Source organism: Silurus aristotelis (genome assembly GCF_946808225.1).
Source record: "Silurus aristotelis genome assembly, chromosome: 27".
NCBI lineage: Eukaryota > Metazoa > Chordata > Actinopteri > Siluriformes > Siluridae > Silurus > Silurus aristotelis.
This window is the reverse complement of record NC_139600.1, coordinates 2,046,648-2,059,460: the sequence shown is the minus strand read 5'-3', so window position 1 is coordinate 2,059,460 and position 12,813 is coordinate 2,046,648. Positions and strand designations below refer to the sequence as shown.

Here is a 12,813-nt window from a genome sequence, read left to right as displayed (position 1 = left end):
CCCCAAACGCATCAACAAACGCCACTTCGAACGAGAGCACAACAACAAACGTGACTTCGACCCCGAGCGCATCAACAAACGCCACTTCGAACGAGAGCACAACAACAAACGTCACTTCGAGCCCGAGCGCATCAACAAACGCCACTTCGACCCCGAGCGCATCAACAAACGCCACTTCGAACGAGAGCACAACAACAAACGTCACTTCGACCCCGAGCGCATCAACAAACGCCACTTCGAACGAGAGCACAACAACAAACGTCACTTCGACCCCGAGCGCATCAACAAACGCCACTTCGAACGAGAGCACAACAACAAACGCCACTTCGACCCCGGGCGCATCAACAAACGTCACTTCGACCCCGAGCGCATCAACAAACGCCACTTCGACCCCGAGCGCATCAACAAACTCCACTTCGAACGAGAGCACAACAACAAACGTGACTTCGACCCCGAGCGCATCAACAAACGCCACTTCGAACGAGAGCACAACAACAAACGCCACTTCGACCCCGAGTGCATCAACAAACGCCACTTCGAACGAGAGCACAACAACAAACGTCACTTTGACCCCGAGCGCATCAACAAACGCCACTTCGAACGAGAGCACAACAACAAACGTCACTTTGACCCCGAGCGCATCAACAAACGCCACTTCGAACGAGAGCACAACAACAAACGTTACTTTGACCCCGAGCGCATCAACAAACGCCACTTCGAACGAGAGCACAACAACAAACGTCACTTCGACCCCGAGCGCATCAACAAACGCCACTTCGACCCCAAATGCATCAACAAACGCCACTTCGAACGAGAGCACAACAACAAACGTGACTTCGACCCCGAGTGCATCAACAAACGCCACTTCGAACGAGAGCACAACAACAAACGTGACTTCGACCCCGAGTGCATCAACAAACGCCACTTCGAACGAGAGCACAACAACAAACGTCACTTCGACCCCGAGCGCATCAACAAACGCCACTTCGACCCCAAACGCATCAACAAACGCCACTTCGAACGAGAGCACAACAACAAACGTGACTTCGACCCCGAGCGCATCAACAAACGCCACTTCGAACGAGAGCACAACAACAAACGTCACTTCGAGCCCGAGCGCATCAACAAACGCCACTTCGACCCCGAGCGCATCAACAAACGCCACTTCGAACGAGAGCACAACAACAAACGTCACTTCGACCCCGAGCGCATCAACAAACGCCACTTCGAACGAGAGCACAACAACAAACGTCACTTCGACCCCGAGCGCATCAACAAACGCCACTTCGAACGAGAGCACAACAACAAACGCCACTTCGACCCCGGGCGCATCAACAAACGTCACTTCGACCCCGAGCGCATCAACAAACGCCACTTCGACCCCGAGCGCATCAACAAACGCCACTTCGACCCCAAATGCATCAACAAACGCCACTTCGAACGAGAGCACAACAACAAACGTGACTTCGACCCCGAGTGCATCAACAAACGCCACTTCGAACGAGAGCACAACAACAAACGTGACTTCGACCCCGAGTGCATCAACAAACGCCACTTCGAACGAGAGCACAACAACAAACGTCACTTCGACCCCGAGCGCATCAACAAACGCCACTTCGACCCCAAACGCATCAACAAACGCCACTTCGAACGAGAGCACAACAACAAACGTGACTTCGACCCCGAGCGCATCAACAAACGCCACTTCGAACGAGAGCACAACAACAAACGTCACTTCGAGCCCGAGCGCATCAACAAACGCCACTTCGACCCCGAGCGCATCAACAAACGCCACTTCGAACGAGAGCACAACAACAAACGTGACTTCGACCCCGAGCGCATCAACAAACGCCACTTCGAACGAGAGCACAACAACAAACGTCACTTCGACCCCGAGCGCATCAACAAACGCCACTTCGACCCCAAACGCATCAACAAACGCCACTTCGAACGAGAGCACAACAACAAACGTGACTTCGACCCCGAGCGCATCAACAAACGCCACTTCGAACGAGAGCACAACAACAAACGTGACTTCGACCCCGAGTGCATCAACAAACGCCACTTCGAACGAGAGCACAACAACAAACGTGACTTCGACCCCGAGTGCATCAACAAACGCCACTTCGAACGAGAGCACAACAACAAACGTCACTTCGACCCCGAGCGCATCAACAAACGCCACTTCGACCCCAAACGCATCAACAAACGCCACTTCGAACGAGAGCACAACAACAAACGTGACTTCGACCCCGAGCGCATCAACAAACGCCACTTCGAACGAGAGCACAACAACAAACGTCACTTCGAGCCCGAGCGCATCAACAAACGCCACTTCGACCCCGAGCGCATCAACAAACGCCACTTCGAACGAGAGCACAACAACAAACGTGACTTCGACCCCGAGCGCATCAACAAACGCCACTTCGAACGAGAGCACAACAACAAACGTCACTTCGACCCCGAGCGCATCAACAAACGCCACTTCGAACGAGAGCACAACAACAAACGCCACTTCGACCCCGGGCGCATCAACAAACGTCACTTCGACCCCGAGCGCATCAACAAACGCCACTTCGACCCCGAGCGCATCAACAAACGCCACTTCGACCCCAAATGCATCAACAAACGCCACTTCGAACGAGAGCGCAACAACAAACGTGACTTCGACCCCGAGTGCATCAACAAACGCCACTTCGAACGAGAGCACAACAACAAACGTGACTTCGACCCCGAGTGCATCAACAAACGCCACTTCGAACGAGAGCACAACAACAAACGTCACTTCGACCCCGAGCGCATCAACAAACGCCACTTCGACCCCAAACGCATCAACAAACGCCACTTCGAACGAGAGCACAACAACAAACGTGACTTCGACCCCGAGCGCATCAACAAACGCCACTTCGAACGAGAGCACAACAACAAACGTCACTTCGAGCCCGAGCGCATCAACAAACGCCACTTCGACCCCGAGCGCATCAACAAACGCCACTTCGAACGAGAGCACAACAACAAACGTGACTTCGACCCCGAGCGCATCAACAAACGCCACTTCGAACGAGAGCACAACAACAAACGTCACTTCGACCCCGAGCGCATCAACAAACGCCACTTCGACCCCAAACGCATCAACAAACGCCACTTCGAACGAGAGCACAACAACAAACGTGACTTCGACCCCGAGCGCATCAACAAACGCCACTTCGAACGAGAGCACAACAACAAACGTCACTTCGAGCCCGAGCGCATCAACAAACGCCACTTCGACCCCGAGCGCATCAACAAACGCCACTTCGAACGAGAGCACAACAACAAACGTCACTTCGACCCCGAGCGCATCAACAAACGCCACTTCGAACGAGAGCACAACAACAAACGCCACTTCGACCCCGAGCGCATCAACAAACGCCACTTCGAACGAGAGCACAACAACAAACGTCACTTCGACCCCGAGCGCATCAACAAACGCCACTTCGAACGAGAGCACAACAACAAACGTCACTTCGACCCCGAGCGCATCAACAAACGCCACTTCGAACGAGAGCACAACAACAAACGTCACTTCGACCCCGAGCGCATCAACAAACGCCACTTCGAACGAGAGCACAACAACAAACGCCACTTCGACCCCGAGCGCATCAACAAACGCCACTTCGACCCCAAATGCATCAACAAACGCCACTTCGAACGAGAGCACAACAACAAACGTGACTTCGACCCCGAGTGCATCAACAAACGCCACTTCGAACGAGAGCACAACAACAAACGTGACTTCGACCCCGAGTGCATCAACAAACGCCACTTCGAACGAGAGCACAACAACAAACGTCACTTCGACCCCGAGCGCATCAACAAACGCCACTTCGACCCCAAACGCATCAACAAACGCCACTTCGAACGAGAGCACAACAACAAACGTGACTTCGACCCCGAGCGCATCAACAAACGCCACTTCGAACGAGAGCACAACAACAAACGTCACTTCGAGCCCGAGCGCATCAACAAACGCCACTTCGACCCCGAGCGCATCAACAAACGCCACTTCGAACGAGAGCACAACAACAAACGTCACTTCGACCCCGAGCGCATCAACAAACGCCACTTCGAACGAGAGCACAACAACAAACGTCACTTCGACCCCGAGCGCATCAACAAACGCCACTTCGAACGAGAGCACAACAACAAACGTGACTTCGACCCCGAGCGCATCAACAAACGCCACTTCGAACGAGAGCACAACAACAAACGTCACTTCGACCCCGAGCGCATCAACAAACGCCACTTCGAACGAGAGCACAACAACAAACGTCACTTCGACCCCGAGCGCATCAACAAACGCCACTTCGAACGAGAGCACAACAACAAACGTCACTTCGACCCCGAGCGCATCAACAAACGCCACTTCGAACGAGAGCACAACAACAAACGCCACTTCGACCCCGGGCGCATCAACAAACGCCACTTCGAACGAGAGCACAACAACAAACGCCACTTCGACCCCGGGCGCATCAACAAACGTCACTTCGACCCCGAGCGCATCAACAAACGCCACTTCAACCCCGAGCGCATCAACAAACACCACTTCGAACGAGAGCACAACAACAAACGTGACTTCGACCCCGAGCGCATCAACAAACGCCACTTCGAACGAGAGCACAACAACAAACGCCACTTCGACCCCGAGTGCATCAACAAACGCCACTTCGAACGAGAGCACAACAACAAACGTCACTTTGACCCCGAGCGCATCAACAAACGCCACTTCGAACGAGAGCACAACAACAAACGTTACTTTGACCCCGAGCGCATCAACAAACGCCACTTCGAACGAGAGCACAACAACAAACGTCACTTCGAGCCCGAGCGCATCAACAAACGCCACTTCGACCCCAAATGCATCAACAAACGCCACTTCGAACGAGAGCACAACAACAAACGTGACTTCGACCCCGAGTGCATCAACAAACGCCACTTCGAACGAGAGCACAACAACAAACGTGACTTCGACCCCGAGTGCATCAACAAACGCCACTTCGAACGAGAGCACAACAACAAACGTCACTTCGACCCCGAGCGCATCAACAAACGCCACTTCGACCCCGAACGCATCAACAAACGCCACTTCGAACGAGAGCACAACAACAAACGTGACTTCGACCCCGAGCGCATCAACAAACGCCACTTCGAACGAGAGCACAACAACAAACGTCACTTCGACCCCGAGCGCATCAACAAACGCCACTTCGAACGAGAGCACAACAACAAACGTCACTTCGACCCCGAGCGCATCAACAAACGCCACTTCGAACGAGAGCACAACAACAAACGTCACTTCGACCCCGAGCGCATCAACAAACGCCACTTCGAACGAGAGCACAACAACAAACGCCACTTCGACCCCGGGCGCATCAACAAACGTCACTTCGACCCCGAGCGCATCAACAAACGCCACTTCGACCCCGAACGCATCAACAAACGCCACTTCGAACGAGAGCACAACAACAAACGTGACTTCGACCCCGAGCGCATCAACAAACGCCACTTCGAACGAGAGCACAACAACAAACGTCACTTCGACCCCGAGCGCATCAACAAACGCCACTTCGAACGAGAGCACAACAACAAACGTCACTTTGACCCCGAGCGCATCAACAAACGCCACTTCGAACGAGAGCACAACAACAAACGTTACTTTGACCCCGAGCGCATCAACAAACGCCACTTCGAACGAGAGCACAACAACAAACGTCACTTCGAGCCCGAGCGCATCAACAAACGCCACTTCGACCCCAAATGCATCAACAAACGCCACTTCGAACGAGAGCACAACAACAAACGTGACTTCGACCCCGAGTGCATCAACAAACGCCACTTCGAACGAGAGCACAACAACAAACGTGACTTCGACCCCGAGTGCATCAACAAACGCCACTTCGAACGAGAGCACAACAACAAACGTCACTTCGACCCCGAGCGCATCAACAAACGCCACTTCGACCCCAAACGCATCAACAAACGCCACTTCGAACGAGAGCACAACAACAAACGTGACTTCGACCCCGAGCGCATCAACAAACGCCACTTCGAACGAGAGCACAACAACAAACGTCACTTCGAGCCCGAGCGCATCAACAAACGCCACTTCGACCCCGAGCGCATCAACAAACGCCACTTCGAACGAGAGCACAACAACAAACGTCACTTTGACCCCGAGCGCATCAACAAACGCCACTTCGAACGAGAGCACAACAACAAACGTCACTTCGACCCCGAGCGCATCAACAAACGCCACTTCGAACGAGAGCACAACAACAAACGTGACTTCGACCCCGAGCGCATCAACAAACGCCACTTCGAACGAGAGCACAACAACAAACGTCACTTCGAGCCCGAGCGCATCAACAAACGCCACTTCGACCCCGAGCGCATCAACAAACGCCACTTCGAACGAGAGCACAACAACAAACGTCACTTTGACCCCGAGCGCATCAACAAACGCCACTTCGAACGAGAGCACAACAACAAACGTCACTTCGACCCCGAGCGCATCAACAAACGCCACTTCGAACGAGAGCACAACAACAAACGTCACTTCGACCCCGAGCGCATCAACAAACGCCACTTCGAACGAGAGCACAACAACAAACGTGACTTCGACCCCGAGCGCATCAACAAACGCCACTTCGAACGAGAGCACAACAACAAACGTCACTTCGAGCCCGAGCGCATCAACAAACGCCACTTCGACCCCGAGCGCATCAACAAACGCCACTTCGAACGAGAGCACAACAACAAACGTCACTTTGACCCCGAGCGCATCAACAAACGCCACTTCGAACGAGAGCACAACAACAAACGTCACTTCGACCCCGAGCGCATCAACAAACGCCACTTCGAACGAGAGCACAACAACAAACGTCACTTCGACCCCGAGCGCATCAACAAATGCCACTTTAACCCCAAGTCACCCTGCAAACACCACCTTAGCCCCAAGCACATCTACAAACACCACTTCAACCTCAATCACACCAACAAACACCACTTTAACCCCAAATACTTTTTCATCTACCAACACTCCTACAACACCTTCTGTAGTTGCTGTGGAATTTAACTTGACCTTAAGCTTAAATGAGACCTTTAATACAGCTCTATCCAACACCAGCTCTCCTGAGTTTGAAGAAAAAGCTACAAGTATCCGTAATAAGGTATGTTTTATTGGTTATGGAAATTATGGATTATTTACAATCTATTTTAAGATCAAAACTAAACTGCCAGTGCAAATGACGTCAGACTTTATTAAAAAAATATTCATTTGTAACATTATATTTTTTTCAGTTTGAGCCAATTTACAAACGAAACTTTACAAATTTCATAAGAATGATAATTCATAGGTTCAGGTGAGAAATAACATTTAAAAACATCACTCTGTATATTTGTTTTTGTTTACATTTGAAAATAATTCATGATTTTAACCTGTATTTAACTCTGTTTATGCTTCAGCAATGGCTCTGTTGTGATGGAATCATCACTTCAATTTAATAATAATACTGACTCCATCCCATCTAACGCTTCAATAAAAGAAACCCTACTGAATGCACCTAACGCCACAGACTTAAACATTATTCCAAGTTCTATACGTGTCGCTGATCTTCCTGGTCAGTATACACCATCGAATATATTGCATTTATTAACCTTCTATATTAAGACGAATTCTCATTTTAATTTATCCTCTAAAATTACAGTAGCAGCAAATCCTCCTTCAACCCCGAGCACATCAACAATCAGCCCATCAACAATCACTTCTCTAACACCAAGCACACCAACAAACACCACTTCAACCCCAAATGCGGCAACAAACGCCACTTTGACCCCGAGCGCATCAACAAACGTCACTTTGACCCCGAGCGCATCAACAAACGCCACTTCGAACGAGAGCACAACAACAAACGTCATTTCGACCCTGAGCGCATCAACAAATGTCATTTCGACCCCGAGCGCGTCAACAAACGCCACTTCGACCCCGAGTGCATCAACAAGCAGCCCTTCAACAGCAATACCTCCAACAGCCCAAATTCTTAACTTGACATTTAGTATCAAAGAAACATTTGATGCAGCACTGGCCACTAACAGCTCTCCACAGTTTCTGGAAAAATCCAGAAATATCCGTAATCAGGTGAATTTTATTGACAACTCATGTATTTTTAAACAACAATTTTGTTAACATCAGCTATTTGGTCACCTGATCAGTTCTTTTGCAAAAAATAAAATAAAATAATAATTCACAATAGATTCATTATTAGCATTCTTTTAAGAAGAAATTAAGAACGTATTTTTGCACTTGTAAGATTTATTTATTTTTTGTTATATAAATAAAAAAATATTTAAAAGTCATATGAATATCAATGTCAGAGTTAATAGATATTCCAAAGGGCAGAGTTTATTACCTTTAACTGGTCTGTCACATTTAGTATTAAAAATAGTTAATGAGAGTGTTTTACATTGCTGTTAATATCTTATTTATTTCTAATTTCCATTAGGTTGAACCATATTTCAAGAGATTCTTTACACAATTTATTCTCATGCAAATAGTAAGATTCAGGTATGAAGTAAGATATGATCTGGAATATTTTTTACTTGTTTATTTGATTCATTGGTTGATTACTGGTTGAATTTGAACCTGTATCTCTACATGTGTGTCTGCTCAGGAATGGATCTACTATTACAGAGAGCAACCTTTATATGAATTCTAGTGGCCCAAATGTTACTCTGGACCAGGTGAAGACCATCTTCCTCAGCGGAATTTCCCTCTTTAACTTGAATATTGATCCGAACTCCGTCAGTGTCGCTCTTGGTCAGTATAACTGTACATCTGTTCTCCTTTTTATTTAGCAATAAGCCAAATACAATTTGACATACATTTTTGTCTGCAATTAATTATATAATTACTTTATTATTTTGCAGGTAATTCCATGCCCCCAGCGATTGCAAGCTCACTTTCCATGATATTGTTGTCTTTTCTAACACTTCTACTATCAATGGCATTGCACTTCGAGCTCTAGACCTGATCTGAGAACATACACAATCACCAATATATACAATTCACTTAATCATTCCTAAGATAAAATGGTTTATTTTTATAAACAAAATCATCAATCAAAAAAATACAAATATTTGATCTGTTGAAACTGAAGACTTAATGAGGGTTGTGATTTGCCTGAAAAGTTCTAACAGTCCTACAAGGATTTTACTTCTATTTAAATCTGTTGGATGTTTTTGTCTAACCAATAATGCTAAAAAATATATATTAACGCTGTAGTACCTGTAAATGCAAACCAACATATAACTTCTCTTCGTGTTTAATGATTATAAACCTTGCATGAATATGCAATTCATTTAATACTGCATGCATGCAAATTAATTTTAGAGAATTGTTTGAATTTTAGTTCTATTAGGTCTTTAGACCAATGTCTTTCTGGCCATGTTCATAAGTTGGAAAGAAATGTTAGCTCTAAGCAGAGTCCTGGTGGTTCCATAATTCTGTATTCTATTTACGCTGTTCTTGGGTTCCTATCCCATACCAGATTTATGGGCAGGGCTCCACACCATGGCCCCACACAAATTGTGAGAATGTATATATGGGCCTTTCCAGAACATGTTTAATGGAATTTGTTTTAAATGTAATCAAAGAAAACATTATGCAATTTAACTTAGTTTGGTGTCTTTGGCCAAGGGTTTGAAAAGTAGGTTTTATATTGTTGTTATCGGTAATAGAGTATTTTTATTATTGCCATTGTCAATATACTTAATTGCAAATAAAACCTATAATACTGTACAAATTTGAATGTGATATGTACTTTGTCTGAGCTGCTTAATGTCTGAAATATGAATAATTGCTACAGACCACCTGAAATGAGCTTGGTAATATGTGTGCAATCAATTATGCAAGGAACAAACACACCCACACACACACACATAGAAACAGAGAGCATAAGTCACAAAAACTACCACCATACCAAGTACAACCAATTCCAAAAATGTGCAAAATGTAAATAAAAACAGAATGCAATGATTTGCAAATCTCATGAATTAATATCATATTCAGAATAAAACAAAACAAACAAAAAAACATATAAACACAATGTTTGGACAGTGTCATGTTTCCCACTCTGTAGCATCACATCTTCTTTTTGTAAACATCTGGAAACTAAGAAGACCAGTTGCTGAAATTTTGACAGAGGAATGTTGTCCCATATGTGTGCAATACAGGATTGTAGCTGCTCAACAGTGTTAGCAGTTAGCATTGTCTTGCTCAAATATACAAGAGCTTCCTTGAAACCATGTCCTGGTTGAAAGCTTTTGTTGCTCTAAAACCTGTATACAGGCTCTAATGCTCTCCCATACACTGTGGCTTTTTTTTACCTGAGTGCTTCTAAACCACAAGCCAAATGGTCCCTCTCCTCTTTAGTCCAGAGGACCTGGTGTGCATAGTTTCTAAAAAGAAATAAAAATTTGTCTGACCACAGAAGAATTTTCCACTTTGCCTCAGTACAGAGGATGGATAACTGTAATTGCTGATCTAATTCTATTGTTATCTACAGTGTTATTTATCAAATTACTTTAAAATAATAGTCTGAATTTTTCCTGTAAGATTTTCAAGTTTGTCAAATTTATGAATTCATTACCGCTACATTTTGAGGGTGTGCATGTAACATGCTGCTTTTTATTACCAGTTAATTCTGCAACAGTATTTAGTGATAAATCAAGAATAATGTTTGCTGTCTTCTATTAGGAGGAAAATGATGTTGATGTAGCAGCATTAGGAGCTTTTCTCATAGTGCGTTAAAAAGCAGATGCTTAGAAAAATTCATCTACAACCACCACTTCAACCCTGATTCCATCTACAACCACCATCTCCAGTCCGAGTCCATCTACAACCACCACTTCAACCCCGAGTCCATCTACAATCACCAGTTCAACCCTGAGTCCATCTACAACCACCACGTCTACTCTGAATACATCTACAACTACCACTTCTACACTGAGTCCATCTACACCCCCCAATTCAACCATAAGTCCATCTTTAAACACCAATTCAACCCCCAGTCTGGCTATAACCACTGCTTTAATCCTGAGTCCATCTACAACCACCACTTCAACCCCGAGTCCATCTACAATCACCAGTTCAACCCTGAGTCCATCTACAACCACCACGTCTACTCTGAATACATCTACAACTACCACTTCTACACTGAGTCCATCTACACCCCCCAATTCAACCATAAGTCCATCTTTAAACACCAATTCAACCCCCAGTCTGGCTATAACCACTGCTTTAATCCTGAGTCCATCTACAACCACCACTTCAACCCCTAACCCATCTACAACCAGCACTTTATCCCCAAGTCTATCTACAACCACAAATCCATCTACAACCACCACATCAACCCCGAGTGTGGCTACAACCACCACTTCAACTCCGAGTCCTTCAATGACCACCACTTTAACCCTTAACCCATCTACAACCACCACTTCAGCCCCAAGCCAATTGACAACCACCATTTCACCCCCAAGCACATCTACAACCACCACTTCACCCCAAGTCCATCTACAAACTCCACGTTAACCCTGAGTCCATCTTCAACCAGCACTTCAACCCCAAGCCAATCAACAACCACCACTTCAACTCAGAATCCATCTACAACCTCCACATCAACCCTGAGTCTATCTACAACCAGCACTTCTACCCCAAGTCCATATACAACCATTACTTTAACCCCGAGTCTGGCTACAACCACCACTTCTACTCTAAATACATCTACAACCACCACTTTTGCACTGAGTCCATCTACACCCCCCAATTCAACCCTGAGTCAATCTTTAACCACCACCTCAACCACAGGTCTGGCAACAACCACGGCTTCAACCCTAAGTCCATCTACAACCACTATTGTAACCGAAAACCCATCTACAACCACCACTTCAACAACGAGTCCATCCACAACCACCATTTCAACTCCCCATCCACCAACAAACACTACTTCAACTCCGAGTGCATCTACCACAACCATTTAAACCCCGAGTTCAGCTACAATCACTGCTTCAACCCCGGGTCCATTTACAACCTCCACAACAACCCTAAGTCTATCTTCAAACACCACATCAACCCCCGGTCTGGCTACAACCACTGCTTCAACCCCCAACCCATCTACAACCAACACTTCAACCCCAAGCCCATCTACAACCAGCACTTCAACCCCAAGCCCATCTACAACCACCGCTTCAACCGCAAATCCATCTACAATCACCACTTCAACTCCAAGTTCATCTACAACCATCACTTCAACCCCTAACCCATCTACAACCAGCACTTCATCCCCAAGTCTATCTACAACCACAAATCCATCTACAACCACCACATCAACCCCGAGTGTGGCTACAACCACCACTTCAACTCCGAGTCCTTCAATGACCACCACTTTAACCCTTAACCCATCTACAACCACCACTTCAGCCCCAAGCCAATTGACAACCACCATTTCACCCCCAAGCACATCTACAACCACCACTTCACCCCAAGTCCATCTACAAACTCCACGTTAACCCTGAGTCCATCTTCAACCAGCACTTCAACCCCAAGCCAATCAACAACCACCACTTCAACTCAGAATCCATCTACAACCTCCACATCAACCCTGAGTCTATCTACAACCAGCACTTCTACCCCAAGTCCATATACAACCATTACTTTAACCCCGAGTCTGGCTACAACCACCACTTCTACTCTAAATACATCTACAACCACCACTTTTG

The 12,813-nt window shown here is 46.7% G+C and overlaps 2 protein-coding genes across 2 annotated transcripts in view; both read left to right on the top strand.

Annotated features, from left to right (window-relative positions):
- Nucleotides 1-12,813, top strand: part of LOC310721583 (uncharacterized protein) — an 86,927-nt gene that overhangs the window by 54,893 nt on the left and 19,221 nt on the right. The gene's annotated exons all lie outside the window — the stretch shown is intronic.
- Nucleotides 6,958-9,832, top strand: LOC310721585 (uncharacterized protein). The gene is made up of 7 exons (XM_083533376.1): nucleotides 6,958-7,208; nucleotides 7,339-7,400; nucleotides 7,504-7,658; nucleotides 7,746-8,176; nucleotides 8,541-8,602; nucleotides 8,709-8,854; nucleotides 8,965-9,832. Exons 2-7 carry the CDS (start codon nucleotides 7,381-7,383, stop codon nucleotides 9,060-9,062), a joined length of 912 nt encoding a protein of 303 aa, XP_083389502.1. The 5' UTR covers nucleotides 6,958-7,208; nucleotides 7,339-7,380; the 3' UTR covers nucleotides 9,063-9,832.